The sequence below is a fragment of the Oncorhynchus mykiss genome, chromosome 27 (genome assembly GCF_057628025.1).
Source record: "Oncorhynchus mykiss isolate SJ-2025 chromosome 27, ASM5762802v1, whole genome shotgun sequence".
Classification (NCBI taxonomy): Eukaryota; Metazoa; Chordata; class Actinopteri; order Salmoniformes; family Salmonidae; genus Oncorhynchus; species Oncorhynchus mykiss.
Window position 1 is genome coordinate 21,116,228 of NC_143048.1, and position 23,427 is coordinate 21,139,654.

General features: G+C 40.8%; 1 protein-coding gene across 2 annotated transcripts; it reads left to right on the forward strand.

The window, feature by feature from the left end:
• The first annotated feature begins 299 nt into the window (after window positions 1–299).
• Window positions 300–20,880, forward strand: si:ch211-235m3.5 (BICD family-like cargo adapter 1). Of its 2 annotated transcripts, XM_021587918.3 has the most exons (9): window positions 300–742; window positions 5,484–5,699; window positions 10,853–10,972; window positions 11,378–11,524; window positions 12,366–12,548; window positions 15,836–16,006; window positions 17,972–18,084; window positions 18,379–18,499; window positions 19,147–20,880. In XM_021587918.3, exons 1-9 carry the CDS (start codon window positions 491–493, stop codon window positions 19,390–19,392), a joined length of 1,569 nt encoding a protein of 522 aa, XP_021443593.3. In that variant the 5' UTR covers window positions 300–490; the 3' UTR covers window positions 19,393–20,880. The 2 variants fall into 2 exon arrangements, with proteins under 2 accessions (XP_021443593.3, XP_021443594.3); XM_021587919.3 differs by lacking the exons at window positions 300–742; window positions 5,484–5,699 and adding an exon at window positions 6,796–7,373.
• The last annotated feature ends 2,547 nt before the right edge of the window (window positions 20,881–23,427 follow it).

Consider the following 23,427-nt stretch of genomic DNA (forward strand, 5'->3'; position numbering starts at 1 on the left):
ACCACGCTAAGAATACTTGTCCATGAAAAGCAGATTATTTTGTAGGAATCTTATCAATTTTACAGTTACAAAGTAACATCAAATTAAAGCAACCAAAACAGGAGAAGATATAATAAGGGATGAATTTCCAAATTGAAGTTGGAATCTTTAAGAAATGTTCAGCCCAATTTATCTTAAAAGTACTATTCAAAAACTGAGACCACCATATTCATATGTGTTCATAACGACAGATTTCCTAATATAATGTGTACGATTTGGACGCGCAGGTTTAAGATGCTATGGATTCCCTGGGGACCAGCCTACTTTCACTCGCATCATACTGGAGAGACCGGCTTGTCAAACTACAGGTTCATTCGCACATAGGCTGTGGTAAAGCATACACAGGGGCTTAGGCAACCGCTAAATAGTTATTGAAATGAAACTGAATTACAAATATGCCACAATAAATATCAAATAGTATTATTAGGCTATTTCCATAAAATCAGGAGGTATGGATCGAGTTGGTAAATGGAGTTTCAAACCGAAGAAGATGGAAGTGGAATTGGAGGATGATTTTTATTTTGATTATGATGCGTTAGAAATATCTGATTATCAAGACCCCAATGAACTTTTAGCTGCTTTGAAACAAAAGGAGAAAGACGTCATTTTGGCGGCCCAGCTGGGAAATACATTGCTTTTGGAAAATCGTCAGTTGAAGGATCAGAGCGACAAACTTCATGAACAGTATGCAGACAAACTTGAGGTAAGAGAGAAGAGTCCAAAGAAACCTATTGTGTTGTACGATTATGATGAAGTTTGTGAATGTGTCAAATGCGCGCTTGTTCCTATCTTCATATAAATTATAACATGATTCACAAGCGCATCCAATTTGGATCTTGAGAAGTAGGCCTACGCAATGAGTCAATTTGTAAAATATTGTTCAAGATTCTTTCGAAAGAGTTTATAATTGTTATTTATTTAGGGTAGGCTTTTCTAATTTTCTTTACATTTCTGTGCTGACTAAGCATCAGAAAATGTGTGACAATTAACTTAATAACTGAGAGAATTATAACATTATAGTTAAGTAGGATACTGGATTTTACTCTGGCATGCTGATAATCATTCCAGACAGAGCAAGTCACAGTATCAACCAATGTTTTGACTATGTTAACAGCCATTGATATACGGTGCATTTAGCTGCACCTGCAATTACATCGGCAAAACGTGTGCATGACCAATACTATTTTATTTTATTTGCTAGGTGTTGGCATATCAAACAAGGGAAATAACAACAAACAAGTCTTTACATCATGCAAGTCTTTTATAATAGAATATACTGTATAAATAGTACATTATAAAGCAGCACAATTTAACCCAAAATACCATACTTCAGGTTCACCTTTGATAATATTCACTAAGATATCATAGGTGGATGGATGGATCTAGTATTCTTAGTTGGCTACCACCATATGATCAGGATCTAAGGAGGCTAGCTCTTCCCTCTTCAAATGAGATGTCATAAGAATGTACTGAGTCTGAGCTTCCTCGGAAAACAAAGACCAATTTTATTACACACAATGCACTCTTTCTCTGCTCTCTGAAAAGCTCTTTTGTGTTTTTGTGATAAGCCTGAGTTCCACGAACCCGCTCCCCTCCCTTTCCCTCACAGGTTTGCCAATTAATATGGACATCTCATTAGAACAGCACAGAGATATATTCAGTAAATGGCACCCACCATGAGAGGAAAGTATATACAGTGCCTTCAGAAAATATTCACACCCTTGACTTTTTCCACATTTTGTTGCATTAGCGCCTGAATTTATAATGGCTTAAATTGATAATTTGGTCACTGGCCTATACACAATACCTCATAATACCAAAGTGGAATTATTTACACATTTAATGAAAAGCTGAAATGTAACTATAATGAGGCAATAACTATTCAATATCTTTGTTATGGCAAGCCTAAATACTTTAAGTTAAGGAGTAAAAATGTGCTTAACAAGTCACATAATGAATTGTAGGGACTCATTATGTGTGCAATAATAGTGTTTAAGTAATAGTGTTTTATGATTTTTGAATGACTACCTCATCTCTGTATCCCACACATACAATTATCTGTAATGTCCCTCAGTCGAGCAGTGAATTTCAAACACAAATTCTATCACAAAGGCCAGGGAGGTTTCCAATGACTCGCAAAGAAGGGCACCTATTGGTATATGGGTAATGGGGGAAAAAAAGCAGACATTGAATATCCCTTTGAGCATGGTGAAGTTGTTAATTACACTTTGGATGGTGTATCAATATACCCAGTCACTACAAAGATACAGGCCTCCTTCCTAACTCAGTTGTTGGAGAGGAAGAAAACCGCTCAGGGATTTTACCATAAGGCCAATGGTGACTTTAAAACAGTTACAGAGTTTAATGGCTCTGATAGGAGAAAACTGAGGATCAACATTGTAATTACTCCACAATACCAACCTAATTGACAGAGTGAACAGAAGGAAGCCTGTACAGAATAGAAAATATGTCACGTGATCGGTTCTTTCTCACAGGCTACAAGTAAAGGTGCATGTCCTTATCCAATTCTGAGGTGCATATTGAAGATATTGGAAGAACTGTCCACATTTACTTTTCGTCAGCCAACAAGATGAGTAGGCCTAACGAACAGCAAAAGCACTAGCCTATGTCAATCTACTATCACCATAGTACAAAGGTTGACCTATTCTGTGCAAGAAATACATTTTCCAAACATAGTCTGGGACTGTTGTACAACAAGTAGCATCAAAAAAATGTTTTTTACGCAACGTGACTGACGCAACAGATCATAACGTTTAGCTTAAAATGTTGTTAAACTATTAGGCTATTTCTTCACATTATAAGCACAGCAATGTGTGCATGGTAGTAGGCTATAAGCGCGAATGTTCCATTATCAGAAAACACCATTATCAAAGTGACCGCAAATGTGATTATGCATCTAATGCTTTTATTATAAAGGTGCATTTTATGGTGAAAATTATCTTCAACAAACTTGAAACTCACACGCTGCTTATGTATGCCAGTTAGATCTACACCCCTTGTAAAGTGAATTAATGTGCTTAATTTTCAGAAGTTATTTGGCCACTTTAGTTGTGATACAAACCTAATTGAATCATATAGGCCTATGGAATTGGCTACATGAGGTGTACGACTGTGATTTGATAAAGGCATTGTCTCTTATGCTGGGCATCATTCACAAGCAATAATATATAATTCACAAGTGATAGGCTAATATTGTCACCCATCAGACTTTTCTTGATTTAATCTTGTCTGTACATACACTACCATTCAAGTTTGGGGTCACTTAGAAATGTCCTTGTTTTTGAAAGAAAAACAATTTTTTTGTCCAATAAAATAACATCAAATTGATCAGAAATACAGAGTAGACATTGTTAATTTTGTAAAAGACTATTGTAGCTCGAATATGGAATATCTACATAGGCATACAGAGGCCCATTATCAGCAACCATCACTCCTGTGTTCCAATGGCACATCGTGTTAGCTAATCCAAGTTTATCCTTTTAAAAGGCTAATTGATCATTAGAAACCCCAATTATGTTAGCACAGCTGAAAACTGTTGATCTGATTAAAGAAGCAATAAAACTGGCCTCTTTTTAACTAGTTGAGTATCTGGGGCATCAGCATTTGTGGGTTTGATTACAGGCTCAAAATGGCCAGAAACAAAGAACTTTCTTCTGAAACTTGTCAGTCTATTCTTGTTCTGAGAAATGAAGGCTATTCCATGCGAGAAATTGGCAAGAAACTGAAGATCTCGTACAACGCTGTGTACTACTCCCTTCACAGAACAGTGCAAACTGGCTCTAACCAGAATAGAAAGAGGAGTGGGAGGCCCCGGTGCACAACTGAGCAAGAGGACAAGTACATTAGAGTGTCTAGTTTGAGAAACAGACGCCTCACAAGTCCTCAACTGGCAGCTTCATTAAATGGTACCCGCAAAACACCAGTCTCAACATCAACAGTGAAGAGATGACTCTGGGATGCTAGCCTTCTAAGCAGATTTCCTCTGTGTTCTTTTGCCTATCTTAATCTTTTCTTTTTATTGGCCAGTCTGAGATATGGCTTTTTCTTTGCAACTCTGCCTAGAAGGCCAGCATCCCGGAGTCGCCTCTTCACTGTTGACGTTGAGACTGATGTTTTGCCCGGTACTATTTAATGAAGCTGTCGTCCCTTTATGTCATAGTTTGTAAATCTCAATTGTCAGTAGAACCCACGTTTGTTTAAGCAAGTCAGCCATATCAGCTATGTTTTTTAGAAGGCGGTGGATGAGGCTGAATGAACTTTTTCTCTGCCAGACAAGGCTCTGCTGATAGCCAGGTGTAACAGTGGTAATGTATTAGGACTGCTGTTGGGGCAGCTTTATGTAGGCCCTAACAGTTTGTGGGCACTGTTTGTCACCGATGTAGTCCAGTTAATGCATTGCTTAGTGCTGTGTAGTGGCTTTGCTGGCATGCATCTAAAAACATTTGGAGGGAGTTTGCCCCACCAAGATTTACATGCTAAAATCACCAATGTGTGAGGGTGTTTATCTTTAAGCTCTGAGGGATGGCACATGCAGCATCTGCAGTTCGTATCCCTTTCACTCTCACAAGGTCTGAATATGTAGCAAAAAAACATTAAGCATAATATGCCCAGTCGGGTATGTGAATCCTCTCCAGATACAGTCTATAAGTATCCCTGGCTTGCTCAGTGTCGAATATTGGCCACAAAAAGAAGAGCCATATAAGTATGTTAGACCATTACTCTCGTCTTCAGGAATATTTCCCCAGTTCAGCATTGAAATTAACTGGCCATCATGAAGTAATGTAGTTGCGGTTACCACCCAGTCTCTCAGATTTACACTGTTTCTCTTACTGCTACGCTGTATGGAATTGAATAAGCTTCCCAGAGATGGCTGTAGCTCTTCTACATGTAGATCCAATAAGTGTCTGTAGCAGCCAGGGATGGATCCACATTAGGAGACAGATGTTTCAGAGACCATTTTACTGTTGTCTGTGTGGCTGGATAGATTTAATGTAGGGCTGTCTAGGCCTCGGAGGCGCAAGAACATGGATATTGATATAAGCCAGTTGCCAAGCTGTTTTATTGGTGTACTATTATGAAATAATGATAGTTTCTATTACCTTACATGAAGTATAATACAGGCCTGTGGTTATGTCATAGTCTAATCTACCATGTCTGGACTTTGATGCTATGTGCTCTAAAGAGTTTATAGATACAATAAAAAGATAGCAGGGGTGTACTAGACTGGTGAAATACCAAGTATGCATCACCTTGCTTCAATAAGTACACAGTAACAGCTACTGCACAAATACTCTTAGATTTTCTAATTTATTCATTTCATGGATTAAAATGATCGAGCAATGGTACCAGTCTCCTAATCACAGACCAAAGAGACCCCCATTGGCACGCATTAATTGTGCCCATCTGTTATGTTTTGCCCACAGGAGCTGGAGCAGGGCAGGCACGATCTGCAGGTGAAGCTGGAGGGGTGCCAGTCTGGGTGGGTGAGCCAGGTTGTGGACCTGGAGAAAGACGTGAGGGATCTGAGTGGCCAGGTGGACAGGCTGACCCAGGCCCTGACCAACGCAGACAGGGACAAGACCAGGGCCCAGGAGGAACACGCAGAACACACCCAGTGCCTCAGAGAACAGCTCAGCACAGTGAGTACATACCACCCCTTCACACCTGGGCCATGTTCATTAAGCACCAAATGGAAGAAAACAAAACTTATTTAATTCACTAGCAATAAGCCCTGCAAGGAAGGCTAATGTTTTGACGCTAGCCTTTTTAGGAATGACGTACATAAAACCCTTTTTTTTTTTTTTTTGACCATATAAAGTGACACATTAAAATATTTCTCTATTAAGGCATAAGTAAAGAAAATATAGCCATTGTAACCTAACCACTCAAGCTATGCCTGGGGTTAGAGCCAACATCAGATAAGGTGGGGTGTTACCCAATCTACCTACTGAAAATAAATGTAATGTACAAAGACCAACGCTGTATAAAGCAAGGCCACAGATATTAGGTAATACATAATAATAGTAGCTAGTAAGTAATACACAGACAGTACATATAAGCATTAATATGTAGATAAAAATCTAGATTAACCATAGATTAAGAGAAAACCCACCTCAGCAGTTCAGGATCAGTTCAGGTCAGGTTGTTATTACATTAATAAGTCATTAAGGTACTTTGCCTAAAGGCAAAACATCCAGCTGGGGGGCTATAGGAATGGACGCCAACATTTTGTAAAGAAGAATATGGAGTAGGAACTGAAATAATTTGTTTTGAGACTCAATAAGTCTTCAAAGCAGGGAGACATCAGTGGAAGGTTGAAAAAGGCTCATATCTGGAATTGGTCTTTGAATTGTATCAATCATCGCTGGAATAAGTGGGTGAGTTAATTATATACTGAGCCATGTGGCTATGACATGTAGAAAACCCCTAGACCACGTGATGGGAAAACCACAGCTGTCAATGTCCTGTACTCAGTATGCAGTCATGTCCATGCTTCAATGTGACTCATGTTTACTTTATTAGAACTATATCCACAATGATACTTAATATTAACACTATGACACCTGTTTGTACTGGTGAGGTCCTGGGTTATCCCTATAAATGCTGTACCTAAGACTGGAAGCTTGCCATTGCGATTAATAAGGTATTTTACAGTCTCTTATCAGTTTTGTAGGTACAGTTGAGCTTATTGGCTAAATTAACAGTCTCTTGTGTACTAGGCTAGCAACCTTGAGTGGGCCGCTAGACTAGTGCTCTACAAACTTACCACAAGGGTGTTGTTTTGTATTGCCGAATGTTATGATCGTGACGTAAACTTACAGTTAATGAAACACATGACTAACCACCTGGCTGTAGTAAGCATGGAAGTTGAATATCTAACTCCAGTCCAGTGCACAGACATAAGGCAATGGAAAAAAGAACAACCTCCTTTTGACTCCTCAGTAGTCTTCAGTTCAGATAGAGGAACCATAATTGTCACTCCACCCTGTGTAGAGGAAATCTCTTCTATTTATCACTCACAGTCCCCCAAAACGGGCAGGAAAAGGTCTATTTACAGGAGCTATCTCTCAATCTGAGTTCTGGAGGAGGAGGAAGTGGAGAGAAGTGGGTTCTTTCTGCTGGCTGGCTTCCACCGTGGGTGACTGAGTTCTCTGGAAATGTAAACGTAAAAGAACAGCTAGAGAGTAGTACAAACGCTGTTCTTGCGGAGAGGAAAGGTTTAAAGAGTGTTTCTCGCTGACATCTTCTTACCGGACGCGGTAGTGAACGGTGGTGGTACCCCTCTCTCCAGGTGTGCAGCACTGCCTGGCATGGTGAGTGTGTGTGTGAGAGAGGGGGGGGGGGGGTGTATATAACGATGCAATCAGTGAACCTAAAAAGAGATATCAATAGAGTCTGTGTACAGCAGTGTCTGGGTGGGACTGTATGTTTGGTAGAAGTGGTTCTATAGTACTAGGGTCTGATGGCCCTAACTCTAGTGTGTGAGCTTAGCCAGAGCATGACCGTATTCTGGGGGAGAGAGGTTACCAGACAGTCAGCCTAGGAGTGTGAGCACTCCAATATATAACCTTGACCTATGGTCACACAGCCAGGAAAACGGATATCCATTTCAGCTAATACATACACTATATATACAAAAGTATGTAGACACGCCTTCAAATGAGTGGTTTCGGCTATTTCATCCACACCCGTTTCTGACAGGTGTATAAAATTGAGCACACAGCCATGCAATATCCATAGACAAACATTGGAAACAGAATGTCCTTACTGAAGAGCTCAGTGACTTTCAACATGGCACCGTCATAGGGTGCCTACCTTTCCAACAAGTCAGTTCATCAAATTGAATCTGGGTTTGGCAGATGCCAGGAGAATGCTACCTGCCCCAATGCATAATGCCAACTGTAAAGTTTGGTGGAGAAGGAATAATGGTCTGGGGTTGTTTTTCATGGTTCGGGCTAGGCCCCTTAGTTCCAGCGAAGGAATATTTTAAGGCTACAGCATACAATGACATTCTAGACGATTCTGTGCTTCCAACTTTGTGAGAATAGTTCAGGGAAGGCCCTTTCCTGTTTCAGCATGACAATGCCCCATAAAGCGAGGTCCGTACAAAGCGAGGTCCGTACAGAAATGGTTTGTCGAGATCGGTGTAGAAGAACTTGACTGGCCTGCACAGAGCCCTGACCTCAACTCCATTGAACACCGTTGAGATTAATTGGAACACCGATTGCGCGTCAGGCCTAATCGCCCAACATCAGTGCCCTACCTCACTAATGCTCTTGTGGCTGAATGGAAGCAAGTCCCTGCAGCAATGTTCCAACATCTAGTGCAAAGCCTTCCCAGAAGAGTGGAGGGTGGACCAACTCCATATTAATGCCCAATTTTGGAATGAGAAGTAAGACAAGCAGGTGTCCACATACTTTTGGACATGTAGTGTATTTCTAAAGACCACTAGAAATGCTTACTGTTGTTGTTCACCTTGGTTGTGAAGGAAGTGTGAAAACTATGTTGATCTTCGCCAGTCAGTGACTGGTTCGTTATCAGGTTTTGCTGTATCTATGAATGTTATTCAAATAGTTGAGTGTGAGAGTAGTATTTTGACAATCTATGACTCTCTGGCAGTGTAATTGTTATTGTTTGATTCTCTATCCCATCAGCAGTTTTCAACTTGAACATGCAGATGATAGAAAAGTATTGATGGATCTTGGCCTCACTGTTCCATAGAATGCCTAATCATTATTCCTCTGTGAACAATGCTTCACCCAGAGTCTAGCATTCACTTCTGTTAGTTCTAGTGTAATTCATACATATTTTCTGTGAAAGCTCAAGTCAAACACTTGCATTGAAATAACATGATGTAGACATATTTTTAGTGAAGGGATGTGTTACTCTAAAGGGAGAACGTTTACAGTTTCATAAGCTGGAATTGAGAACAACTCTTGGTTGATTAAATGTGTAGCCTATCTCTCTGTTTGGTAGTACCTTTTCAGAAATGACATTATTGTCCAATCTAAGTTACAGGAAAAGGCCTTCAAGGAAGTCATTTATTTTTCCAACATAAGGAAATAAACCAGTGCACATGTCTCAAACAAGGAAGTGAAAAATATTTATTTTGATCACTGGTGTGATGAATCATGCCATTCTACAGGTGAAAAATATATTCAACCACTAAGGGTTTAGCTAAGGTTTTCAACTTTAGATTTAGACACCAACCAACATGATGATTTCCATGGTGATGACACCTGTTATATCCCTCACTCCTGATTTTATGTTTATGTAGAATTAGACACCCTTGTTTGACCTTTGACTCAGACAGCGTCACACCGCTTAGAGAGGGAAGCGCTAGGAAGATCCATCATTGGAGAGGGTTCATCATATGATGTTTGTGCTACTGCTATCTATGACCCCTCCCACCCCAAGGGAATGCTATACTTTGTCCCACCACTCTGAGAAGACCCTTGGGTTCTACTACTGCGGTAGAGGTCAGCTGCTATGTGCATCACAATGTAGTCTTGGAGCTGGGGGGGGTTGTTTTATTTGATTTTGTGTCCCTAACAAGTGGAGTGTCTCTCTGTGGATTCCTAATGGAACGCTCACTCCATTTTCCATAGTCTGGCCAAGATAAGCCATGGACGGGACTCTGGGGTAGATTGATGCAAACGTGCATCCTTGCCACTCCCCCTACAGTGTGTGGCTACATGCCCTCTGTTTTTGTTTCTGTCTGTCAATGGTCATTCAACTACCCCAGCCTCCATGCACCAACCCCCCCCCCCCCCCCCCCCCCCCCCCCCCAGTAACATCCCCAATGTTCTGTGCCTAACGTGGCATGGGGATGTCACTGCCAAGACCAAGAATCCCCAGTTGCTCCATCTGCTGTGGCCCTTTCATCCTGTATTGTGTGTGCGTCTGTGTGTGTGATGGGAGCTGACATGGGCCTGCCATACTGCTGAGTCAGGGGGGCCAGGGGTGTGTGTGTGGTAGGGGTTAGGGGGCCAAAGAACTGGCACAGTGCCAATACATTCCTGTCTCTCTCACTTTTGTATTTGGAAATGTTTTTGTTTTGTTCCAATGAGTTCTACATTGGAACCTATGGCATATAACCTTTTTAGTAAGGGAAAAAACTTTCCTCAAAAGTTTCGGTAAACTCTTAGAAAAAAGGGACCCGAAAGGGTTCTTCGGCTGTTCCAATAGGCAAACCATTTTTTGGTTTCAGGTAGAGCTCTTTTGGATTCCTGTAGAACCCTCTGTGCAATGGGTTCTACCTGGAACCAAAAAGGTTTCTTCAAAGGGTTATCCTATGGGGACAGCAAAAGACTCTAACCGTAACCCGTTTAGGTTCTAGATAACACTTTTTCCCCCTAAGAGTTTAGGCATATGTCAATAATTGCTTACTGTGCCATCTTGTAGTTAATGGAACAACTGTCCCACGGAGAGAAGTTTTGAGTTGTTTTGTTATGACGAAAACATAAGCACATGTGCTGGAGGCAAGAACCATTCCTCTGACTGTAGTATGTGATCTTAGTTTTCCATTTACAGCATAGCTCACAGCAACCAATAATACAGATTCACTTATTTAATATCTATGATTTTATATTACACTTCCTCATATATCTATACCTATTTACCTATATACCTATTTTAGATATTTATCTCTGGATCTAATATCTAGTAACTTAGTCTCAGATTTTTTTCGTCTCCTGAACCTGGTGCCCTTTTCTCTTGTCTGCCCTGTTTCTCTGTATGTACATCTAATACCTCTCTCCTGTTCTTGGTGTCTGTCTGTGTTGCGGTCTAGGCAATGGAGGTGGAGAGGGCGATGACCAGTGAGCTGCAGACCCTGAAACAGGAGCTTCAACAGAAAGGCCAACACAACAGACCACAGGAGGAGGAGATGCTTAGTGCCATGAGGGAGCAGGTAGGCTATGCACACACACACAGTTTTGTATTGCTATCCTTGTGGGGACCAAATAATCTATTCCCATCCAAAATCCTATTTTCTTTAACCCCTTAACCCTAACTTGAACTCTTAACCTAACCTTAACCCTAAGCCTAACCTTAACCACAAACCCTAAAACAATACCTAACCCTAACCTTAATTCTAATCCTATTTGTAAACCTACCCTTTAAGCCTAATCCGTAAACCTAAAATAGCGTTTCTCCTCTTGGCGACTGGCAACATGTTTTACTAACCTTGTAAGGACTGATACCCATAAGGATTGTTAAACACACACACACACACACACACACACACACACACACACACACACACACACACACACACACACACACTTACTTTATCTCACCCCTTGTGTGTGTCCAGGTGGTGCGTCTGTCCCAGAAGGAGCAGGCTCTAGAGGAGCAGCTGGAGAGTGTGTGTCAGGAGAACGCAGACCTACGCGACAGACTGGCCTCCCTACACACACGCTTAGCTCTACAGGACCAACACAACCAGCAGCAGAGCCAACAGGTAAACATACACAATTTTTAGTTTTGTTATCTTTCTCCTTGTTTACTCATTAATATCACGTCAATAGCGCAAAGTTGCCTAAGTGACCCTGGGATACACTGTGGTAATTGGGGTTTAATAGCAGCGTAATTTCCACTCGCTTTTTTAGCCCATAGATATTGCTGTATTTTGTTGTCACTCAAATATCACATGAATACGCATAACAGATATAAAAATGTATAGAATTGCAAGAAAATTTGCTTTAAAACTGCAACATTTTCTTTGCACCCCATGACAAAATACATTTTAAACCTGCAAAATTCTCTCCACTGACCAGAGGGGTGTGAACAGTTTGTGTCATGAACAGTGCTTTTGCCCATAGAAAGAGATGTGGTGCATGCGTGCAGAATAAAAAGTTTGGGAACCCCTGATCTATGGAAGGTTTTGCTTTAAAATAGACTCATCCCTCCCATTGTCACATGTCATTTCAACTTGTAAGGCTGGATTCCACACGTGCCGTAGTGGAGTTTCTGCACCAGGCTGGAATCTGGCATGTTAGGATTTCACAGTGGTTGAATGGCAGTTTACATTTTTTACATAGCTTTTCCAATAGCACTGTATGTTGATATAGTGCACATATTGTGTAATATGTGATTTATGGATGACATTGGCATGTTATGTATACTTGTGTGTCTCTAGAGCTACATCTGCTTTTCAATAGTCAAACTGATGGGGTCTGAATCTCAATATGTTTGCATAATGTGGTTGATTTTAGATGACGTTGTCCAGACCTTATGTATCTCTCTTTGTGTGTGTTTATCTCTATGTTTTTGTGTGTGTGTGCCCCTCTCTCTGTGTGTAGCTGGCGGAGGCATGGCAGGAGGCTGCGGCGGCGAGGGGGCGTTCCCAGCAGCTTCAGGTCCAGGTGGAGGAGCTGCAGGAGGAGGTCTACCTGCAGGACAGGAGTAACCATGGAAACACATCCCTACTGTCTGAGCTGGAGACCAGTCTAGACACCATGGGCCTGGGCCATGACAGAGAACAGGTAACACTATATAAATTAGAAGACATGGGACATAAGAGACAGGGAACCCAGGACAAAGGCAAGGGTTAGCACACTTATCCTGGGTTAATACTGTTGGTACATACATCATGGTCAGAGTTAGTGGCCAAGATTGTTATGATCTCTATCTTTATACTCTTAGAAAAAAAGGTGCTATCTAGAACCTAAAAGAGTTCTTCAGAAATAAGAGACAAAAGGTTAGCGCACATATCCTGGGTTAATACCCTTGGTACATCACATAGTCTTAGTACATACAGTACCAGTCAAAAGTTTGAACACACCTACTCATTCCAGTTTTTTTTTTTTTTTTACTATTTTTCTACATTGTAGAATAATGGTGAAGACATAAACTATTAAATAACACATATGGCATCATGAAGTAACAAAAAAAGTGTTAAACAAATCAAAATATATTTTATATTTGAGATTCTTCAAAGTAGCCACCATTTGCCTTGGTGACAGCTTTGCACTCTCTTGGTATTCTTTCAACCAGCTTCATGAGGTAGTCACCTGAAATGCATTTCAATTAACAGGTGTGCCTTGTTAAAAGTACATTTGTGGAATTTCTTTCCTTCTTAATGCGTTTGAGCCAATCAGTTGTGTTGTGACATGGTAAAGGTGATATACAGAAGATAGCCCTATTTGGTAAAAGTCCAAGTCCATATTATGGCAAAAACCATCATGCACTATGATGAAATGAAACTGGCTCTCATGAGGACTGCCACAGGAAAGGAAGACCAAAGAATTACCTCTGCTGTAGAGGATACGTTCATTAAAGTTAACTGCACCTCAGATTGCAGCCCAAATAAAGGCTTTACAGTTCAAGTAACAGACACATCTCAACATCAACTGTTCAGAGGAGACTGTGTGAATCAGGCCTTCATGGTCGAATTGCTGCAAATAAACCACTAAAGGACACCAATAAGAAGAAAAAACTTGCTTGGGGCAAAACACCTGAGTAATGGACATTAGACCAGTGGAAATCTGTCCTTTGGTCTGATGAGTCCAAATTTGAGATTTTTGGTTCCAACCGCTGTGTCTTTGAGACGCAGAGTAGGTGAACGGATGATCTCCGTATGTGTGCTTCCCACCATGACGCATGGAGGAGGTGTGGGGGTGCTTTGCTGGTAACACTGTCAGTGATTTATTTAAAATTCAAGGCACACTTAACCAGCATGGCTACCACAGCATTCTGCAGCGATACACCATCCCATCTGGTTTGTACTTAGTGGGACTATCATTTTTTTTCCCCCAGGCTGTGTAAGGGCTATTTGACCAAGAAGGAGAGTTATTGAGAGCTGCATCAGATGACCTTGCCTCCCCAATCACCCGACCTTAACCCAATTGAGATGGTTTGGGATGAGTTGGACTGCAGAGTGAAGGAAAAGCAGCCAACAAGTGCTCAGCATATGTGGGAACTCCTTCAAGACAGTTGGAAAAGCATTCCACATGAAGCTGGTTGAGAGAATGCCAAGAGTGTGCAAAGCTGTCATCAAGGCAAAGGGTGACTACTTTGAAGAATCTCATATTATATATATTTGATTTGTTTAACACTTTTTTGTTGTTGGTTACTACGTGATTCCATATGTATTATTTCATAGTTTTGATGTCTTCACTATTATTCTACAATGTAGAACATGGTAAAAATAAAGAAAACCCCTTGAATAGGTGTGTCCACACTTTTGACTGGTACTGTATATCAGGTAGAACACTTTTAGGTTCCATATAGAACCCTTTTTTTCTAAGATTATATAAAGTATGAGGTGTTAGAAAGATACAGAGAGATACACAACCATGCAATCAAAGTCCACTGCCTGTATGTAATAGACATTTCCAGGTGAACAAAAAGGAGAGCAGTCTTTTCTGGTTTATTACAAGTTGCAACAGGGAGACACCACCCAGCACAGAAGCAGAGAAAATAACTGGCCTCTTGGAGACAGGCCCTTTTATATCCTAATCACACAGCACCAAATGTTCTGTAAACATTAGCCTTGTAGGAAGTTAAAGCAAAAAGGCAGTGACTTTGTCAGCTTCTACAGAATCACATAGTGTCCATAGAATGTCATTAATACAATAAAACCGTGAATAATCCGTTTTTCCTCTGCCCTCCAGTCTGGCGTCAATCACTATCTACAGATATGAGAATAATCCATAACATTCAGCATCAAGTCTGACACCTTGAGTGTCAGAAATTGAACACTGGCAATGATGTGTATTACAGAAACTCCAAATATGTTAAACATGGAGCTCAAATATTCCCATGACACTGTAATGGAAGAATGATACATAGCAAAAGAACGTTCTAGGTATGTTATTGGTGATGGTACCTCTGTAAAGGAACACTTCTTAACTTGTGTGTCCTGACTTCAAAGAGAAAGAAACAACAAGGGGAACATTATTTGCGAGAGCTTTGCCATTAGCTACTGAGGTGTGAATGCATTACAGCTCCTACAATTTGTAGAAAACATAGTGATAATGAATGCTTGAAACCAAGCATAAAAGGTGAGAAATAAAGAGACATAAATTTTGACTGTCTGATTCTGTCATTATTTTGCTTTGTTTTCTTCCATACCTGGAAACTGTGATCTTTTAGTGCACCCATGAGTCATTCGCTAGCCTACATTTCCTGCTTGGTTGAATCACCTAAGCTAGATGGATCTTTCTACCTCTAAATGTCAGAGAGCACACACATTCAGTCAGGTTTTGTGTTAAAGTGGTTATACCTATGGAAGTCTCAAAGAAAAAAACAGTGATCTTTGACTCTTAAAAGCTCTAGGGAAGACTTAAGGTAGTGAGATGAGGTATAAAACTCAATCATTGAGAGCTATAAATAACGAACACAGCACTCTACAAAGTTCCTTCCTCTGATGTCATCTAGGCCTAGGAAGTGTCAAGTTCAAGAAAATGGGATCACCAACTTTTTAATAACGTTAACCCACTTTTATTGTTATTTTGTCTTTCTTCCTCAGTAATGAGTTTGACACTTTTGAAACCTGAGGAAACGAGTAGTCATAATGTAGGCTGAGCTACACATTCACACACTGTAGTGTTAAAATAATACAGAACTCATTGACCTAACACACCATAGTGTTATTAGTGTTAGTGTCTTTCCAATGAGTTTTTTACCACAGTGCTACTGCTTGTTATATGTGGCTGAATTTAGGTTTACCTGTGTTCAAATGTTTTTGTTATAAACACTATCCAATACAATTTGATTTAATCTCATCTCTCTCTCTTTCTCTGTTCTTTCTGCTCTCTCTCTCCAATAGATGACCCAGGAGGTTCTGTCTATCCTGGAGCTGCTGCGACCCCTGATCCAGGTAGTGAAGACTCCAGAGAGATCAGAGTTTATAGGTCAGGAGGAAGGAGACCTACAGGCCATGCTGCTCCAGTTACATGGTGTGGCTCAGGCACTGGCCAACCACACCCATATCCCTCAGGTGAGGAGTCATCCGGGAAACCAAGCCACCAACCAGGGAAAGCTAACTAACTCTAACAATAGGCCAGTGATGTGCAGACAGGGTAGGCAAGGTAGATTTTTTAAATCAAATAAATAAATAAAGCTGTTGTCAAAAGGTTTTCATGCTTAAAATCCCAAAATGTGCTAAAACTGCGTTACAAGCGCTTGTCGATCTGTGCCTACCATCCCCATCCATTCAAATCCATACATTTTTGCATGAGGCAGAGAGAACTTTACAATTTAAAAGCTTAAATTACAGTGCATTTATTGGGGGGGGGGATCACCCTCAAAGAATTGGGGGACACACGAATCGATATGCCGTTAAATGAGCAGCAAAAACAACAAGTCACCATGCACAATGCTACGGTAAAGGAAAACCGTGAGATTTTGAAGGACCTTACTAAGGGGGGGGAATTTGTTAGCGTTTCAGGGAAGCCTTATGATGAGAGTCTAGCTGCAGTAGGTATTATACGTATTACCCCCCTTGGATTGTTTCACATTTTGCTGCATGACAAAGTGGTATTGAAATAGATTTAATTGTGATTTTTTTTGTTGTCGATCTACACAAAATTATCCATATGGATGGATCAACAACATTGTAGTGACTCCACAATAATGACCTAAATGACAGCGTGAAAAGAAGAATACAAATGTACAGAATACAAATATTCAACAACAAAAAAATGCATCCTGTATGCAACAAGGCACTAAAGTAATAATGAAGAACAAAAAAACACAGCAAAGGAATAGACTTTCTGGCCTAAATCCAAAGCCTGTATTCAATTCCCCCATAGATAATATACTGTATGCTCTGTTGGGAGAAAGAAAGAAAAAACAGTCTACCTTACCTGTAAGGTGCTTTTGTGTAACGACAGATGACTTTGGAGTTATGTCAGTGCTGTGGTTTTTGGTTTGGATCTCTGTTGAGGCGTTGTTGTTAGGAGCCTGTGGCGGGGATCTGGGAGAGGACAGGTTGGTAATGTTGAATGCTTCATAGATCACAGCAGGCACAGTCTATTATTCCCACTGGGAAACCCACCTTCCCGGGAAAGTGCCTGTCAAAACAATGCAGTCTCTCCCCTAGTTTTAGTGCCTACACTGGTCATAGAGAGAAAAGGGGAAACTTGACTGGTGATATCATGATGCTATCAGACAAAACTGGAATTTAACCAAAGGATGAAACGAGAAGCACTAACAGAACATGAAAATGAACATCGTCTACTGGAGAACCGACCTGAATATTAGATGGACAACAGGTAAAGGAGCAAGGTCAACACTGATACATAGATAATACTAAATCACCTTGCACCTTGTGTGCTGGGCTGAGCTGACTGTAAGAGACCTCATTGTTCAGTTACCTGAGTCCTCAGTACTGTGTCCGGGTTCCCACATGAATTGCCGGCCCTGACAACAAAGGCTGGATTCATCCCCTAGGAGACAGACATTAACACAGAGATCAGGTGTCAGTCAGGCCTGCGTTCCATGGAGATTTAGATTTAGACACAATAAAAGGAGTTTCTGTGTTGCTGGGCTGGAGAGAGAGTGAGAGTGGTTTTTCAGTACAGTGATAGTCAGGTTACAGCTTTGAATTTCCAGTAAATACCATGAGCTACTGTTTTATAACACAACACCCACCGATCCTGTGTGTTCACTCATAGAGTAGCAGGTCAATAGAACACCCCAGGCTAGAAACAATGCCCTCTAATGTAATTTTAACCTAATTTGACAGTGTACATAACTAAGCACCACAGAAACAGAATACTCAGCTTCAGTCGTGGTTACGTTGGCTCATCTTAGTGTGGGGTTTGTGCTCTACCTTGTGGTCATGTTGGTTATGAGTTCTTGATACAGCAGAAGTTGAACCCAATACATTGGCGTTGCTAGTATTGGACTCAGACCAGGGTTTCAGTTCACTATTTCCTCTCTGACCTCTCCCCTCTTTTAGATCTCACAGCTGCAGGAAGAGAATGCTGAGCTGAGGCTGAGGCTCGGAAACAGACAGGATGAAGAAGAGGTGGCCCAACAGGCCATCAGAGACAGAGATGAGGCCATAGCTAAGTAAGTGGTTTTGCCTTTATCATTTAGTTATTTTCTGCCTTTATCGTTTAATAATTTTCACTCTTTGTAATTTCCTTCAATGTTATTTTCAAACAGCATTTAGCATTCATAAAGTGACAGTTTTCATTTATATATAGTTCTTGCCATTTTATATGTACTGTAAATGTAACATATATTCCTGTGCTGAGTTGTCGTTGGAAGATTGCCATGGGCTTTCCACATTGGTTTGCTATGAATCTATGATCATGTCACTGTGACTTAACATGTGTTTGACCCCCTGTTTCATCATGTCAGGAAGAACCTGATGGAGGCGGAGCTGGTGAGGAGTAAGAAAGACATGATGTGTCTGAACAACCAGCTGCTGGAGGCTATCCAACGCAAGCTGGAGCTGTCTCAGGAACTAGAGGCTTGGCAGGTGGGTCTCCACGGTCTCTTTGTCTGTCTCTGTTTCTATCATCCCCCTTCTCTCTCTGTCTGTCTTTTGCTCTCTTTCTGTCTCTGTGTCTCACTTTATCTATCTCTATTTCTCTCCCTTCCTCTGCCCCTCTTTCACACTCCAGTAACAGATTAGGGCACTTTCATAAGCTCTGAGTAAATATTAACATTGGTTTAATTAAGCCTATTGTCTTTAGGGCACCTCCAATAGTGAAAATGTACCGTAATCCTTGGTCACAGAGTCAGAATTCTAGTATTACATAGAGACTGCTCTTTAGCTGTAGTGTCCCCACTGGGGTTAGGGACACGGTAACCTTTAAACAGCCCCCTAAGTTTGGACTGAAGGGATCTGAACAGATTGACAGGTGGCCAAGGCTAGAAGAATCTTTCTGCTACTCTAGTCTACTGCTGAGTCATGGTGCTAGTGCGAGGCCATCTGCTGGGTGACTACCTCCCTCTATTGGTCATATGAAGACATGGCAACATTCACTGTAACTGACCAGTTCAATAGAGATGATTTGAAACGTTCCTACAATTTTCCTACAATCTCTTGCATTTAAAATGTATGTGAAGTCTAATGAGGCTCATTATCAACAGAGGTGTAATGTTTTTATTTATTTTCTTCAGGACGACATTCAGACCATCATCAACCAGCAGCTGAGGACCCAGCAGCAGTCGGAGCAGGTCCAAAGGAAACCTGCCTCCAACTCCATGTCCTTCTGGAGGAGACCCAGCATAGCTTCCTCCACCAGGCCCCACCGGCCCTCCTCCTCCCCTGCCTCCTGGACTTCTGAAGCTGGGCAAGAGAAGCCCCAGTCCCCCTGGAGAGATTGGCTCCGACCAGGCAAGGTGGCACAGTCTGGCAAACAGTGAGCTGGTATGTCTGTTGCCTCACCGTGGAGGACTGGCACATAGCACAGAACTGTCTTGACCAGCTGTCCATTGAAGAAGTTGAGTCGTCAAGGCTGGAACAAGCTGGTGGAACACTACTGAGTTGAACTATCAGTCTTGGTAGATAGAGTACCAAGCAGAACAGGACAGGCCGAACACTCGGTTATGTAGGAGACTTCAGTAGAGTATTAGAATTCAAGACCATAGTGTTTTGGAAACAAGGACCAGATAAGAGCCCTAATGGACAAAGAGCTATCAATAAGTAGATAGTAGTTTCCCCACTGTCACTGAGAAGAACCTAAGCACATAAAACGCGTGTTAGAGCGGTTAAAGACTAGCATGGTAACGACTAGCATGGCCAGGGAGTCACACACTATTATGGTGAGAGTCCCGACAAGGAAAGATAAGTTGTGCCTTCTTCTGCCTTATAATTATGTTTTTTTTTATTGTGAAGTCATTGATGCCTGAGATTGTAAATGTATGTGATAATGTCAATGTTTGTAAGAATACTGACAGTATTTGCTCAGGCTATTTATTTCATCCAACCTTTATTTAGGCAATGTAGACAGACTAGAGGAAATGAGTTGATAGATTGACTGGACTCTGATAATAAGACATAATGAAGTTAGTATTCACCTATAATCCTGTTGTAAATATTTAGCTACTTAGAAACACAGTAAGATGATGTCCGATCTAAGTGGTATTTCACTCACTACAGTCTGTTCAAAAGATGTAACAATATTACATGTTGCCTGCTGTCTATGCAAAATTGTTTCCATTATGTATCCAGAGAAAACAGCCTTTAGTAGAAAATAACCAAATATACAATAGGTGCTAATAAATAAACCCATGATATACAGTATTGCATGGGTTCTCATGTGAAATGTTATGTGAACTAGATACAATATGATTTATGTCCAAAATGCATTTCATGCATTGTATTCTTACCTTATGGGTCTTTTTGCCACATAACTGAAGGGGACATTTTGGGGGAAGGGTGCAATATAGATAAACTCTAACTAGGTTGGCCATATAAGGTCATACTTATTTTGTTCACAGTGCCAGAACAATCTTTTATTTATTTTTTTTGAATCTAATGGACAGAATGCATGCAATATGTTGTCAACACATGAAGTAAGGTCTGTTCTGTTGTTTATCGACATTTGCTATTTGTTTATTTACATTTAGGTTTTAATTGACAAAATCAGTATGTCCTCAGACTATTTGATTTAGTGAAAAACAGAACAATGCTGATTGAATGACTGAAAACATCTAGTTTATTGCAGAAGATATAATGCAAACATTTAGATTCATATTACTAATTGTTGTAATATATGAATGTTATCAAAGTGCATGCATGATGTTGTGTATCATGATGTATGTAGTTTGTATTCTACATGTAGATGGCATTTATGTATTAGTGAACACAATGTCCTTTACACTGAAAATAAAGTCATGTTTCATACTTGATATCCTATGGCCTTTGATTGATAGTTCGCTTGGACTGCATAAAATACTGTGTTGCCTGCAGCACTAGTTCTCAATCCTGGTCCTGGGGACCCGAAGGGCTGCACATTTTTGTTTTTGCCCTTGCACTACACAGCTGATTCAAATTATCAACTCATCATGAGGCTTTGATGATTTGAATCAGGTTGGTAGTGCTAGAGCAAAAATAAAAATGTGCAGCCTTTTGGGTCCCCAGGACCAAGAAAGAGAACCACTGGCCTACAGGATACAGCTGGTTATCCACATTTACTCCATATAGAAGCAGGAATGCTGCGCAGAAGAAATATCAGCCCACGGAGAGAAGCACAAGAATGAACTTCACTCAACTTTCTAGAGCAGTGGTCACCAACCGGTCGATCGCGATCAACTGGTTCGATCTCCAAGGCATTCCTAGTCGATCGCCAAGCATTTCTGTAAAAAACCCAACTAAACTCATCAATAAAATAAACGTCCCTTTTTCAGGACCCTGACTTTCAAAGATAATTTGTAAAAATCCAAATAACTTCACAGATCTTCATTGTGAAGGGTTTAAACACTGTTTCCCATGCTTGTTCAATGAACCATAAACAATTAATGAACATGCACCTGTGGAATGGTCGTTAAGGCAATTAAGGTCACAGTTATGAAAACTTAGGACACAAAAGAGGCCTTTCTACTGACTCTGATAAACACCAAATCCACAGCAAATCAGCTGTACCTTAACAGGTGAAAAAAACATTCCAAGCCAAACCTCTACAAACAGCCTACATCGTTGTCACCATATTAGCTAAAGTACACGTTAGTAAACCCGCAAAAATCTGGCAGTAACTTTAGTGTACAGTCAGTAAGCAGCTTCACCGGTGGCAATAAATGAGTAATAGCAAAAGCTTACCTTGACTTGGAAGAGTTACAGTGTTGTGTTGGAAAGTCATAGTACTACCTCTGTTTGAGCAGGATGTTTCAGTAGGCTAAACTAGCTAGCTGAATTTGCTAGCTAAGTAAGTGAAACTGGAAGTGAAAATTTCACTTTCTCTGGTCATAGGAGTAGCAACATGAATTTGTGCATGAGGCAGAAATAATGCAGTGAGACTCGAGTTTCGCCATCAGCTGGAAGATTGTGTCCCGTTTTGGACAGTGTCAATGGAGGAAAGGGAGAGTGAAGGGATGTTGAGAGGGGGACCCTCATTCTCATCTCTTCCCTCTGCTGCAACTGACAATCAGATGCAAGCACCATCAGCCCAGTTATAAAGAAAAAAGATTTAAATGTATGCTCACTCAGCTGTGCCTCACACGTAATCCAACAATGGATCTATTACCGGTGTGATCATATAGCCTACCTCAAATTAAAAATGGCCTGAACAGCAGGGCAATTCAAACAGGGCAATTCAAACAAAACCAATATTTGATGATATTGCATTTGGCCTATAGCTTACTGCACAAAAACCTCATTGCTACAGTACTGTTTTTAATTCGTTATTGTTGCATAGGTTTACATTTTTTAAGTCATGTCTGAGCGGTAGATCTCGGCTTGCATTTTGACTCAGAAAGTGATCTTGACTCAGAAAAGGTTGGTGACCGCTGTTCTAGAGTTTTCCCTGTAGCCACCAAATAGCCTACTTGGCCACTGTTAAAACTGTAACTTAAAGAGGGTACAGCCTCAGTTTACTACTGTAAACTCAAACTGGAAGTTGCACAGAATTTTCACAACTTTCAAGTCTGTGCTCAGCAGACCCTGGTGGCAGGGAGTACTCTTTGGTATTGTTTCATCTGCTGTTGGCCCTTTAAGACAGTTTGTAAACCACCCAAAAGCGATCTATAAAAATATATATTTTTAACTATAATGATTAGCTGTGTGTGGACGGACCTAGATACAGATGTTATTCTCACCTGCTTCATTATACTATTATCTGATAACTTTAGTTTGTTTTCAGTTTATTTAAGAAGATAAAGGAAGACAGAACAACACATTTAGAAATGGTTGGAGGTAGCTTCCACAGATCAGTCCTTTGTTAACTACTCTGTTCATTACACTAAATATGTAGTTTCTAAGGTTTTGTTCCTACAGAGTAGACAGGACAGGACACACAAAGGGGCTGTGTTGTTCCTTTCATGGTGGATGAATAAAGGAAGGCCTTTTCCCTCGGGACTCCAGGTGCCTAGCAACTTCTCTGTCTGTTCGGTCCCTTCATGTAGTTCAGTATCGGTCATGTGATCAGTCAGGGTTTCGCTGTCCAGAGCCAGCAGAGTAGAGCTGAGAGAGAGAGAGACATCTGAACTGCATATGTAACACAGCAGGTACCACTAAATGTGATCAGTCTAATAATAGTCTCTCACTGTTTCTGAACTCCAGTTTTATGACTCATGTCAGAGAGAGAATGCTTTGTTTACTGTGTAAACTTGACTTTCCTTAGTCCTTTCAATTTAACATGTTGCAATGACTGCTGTATAACCCCCCAAACCAAATATACTTTATGAGGCATAGAGATCTCCAGCCCACCATGGTAATACTGCTGAAATAACCCTGAGGTTGGA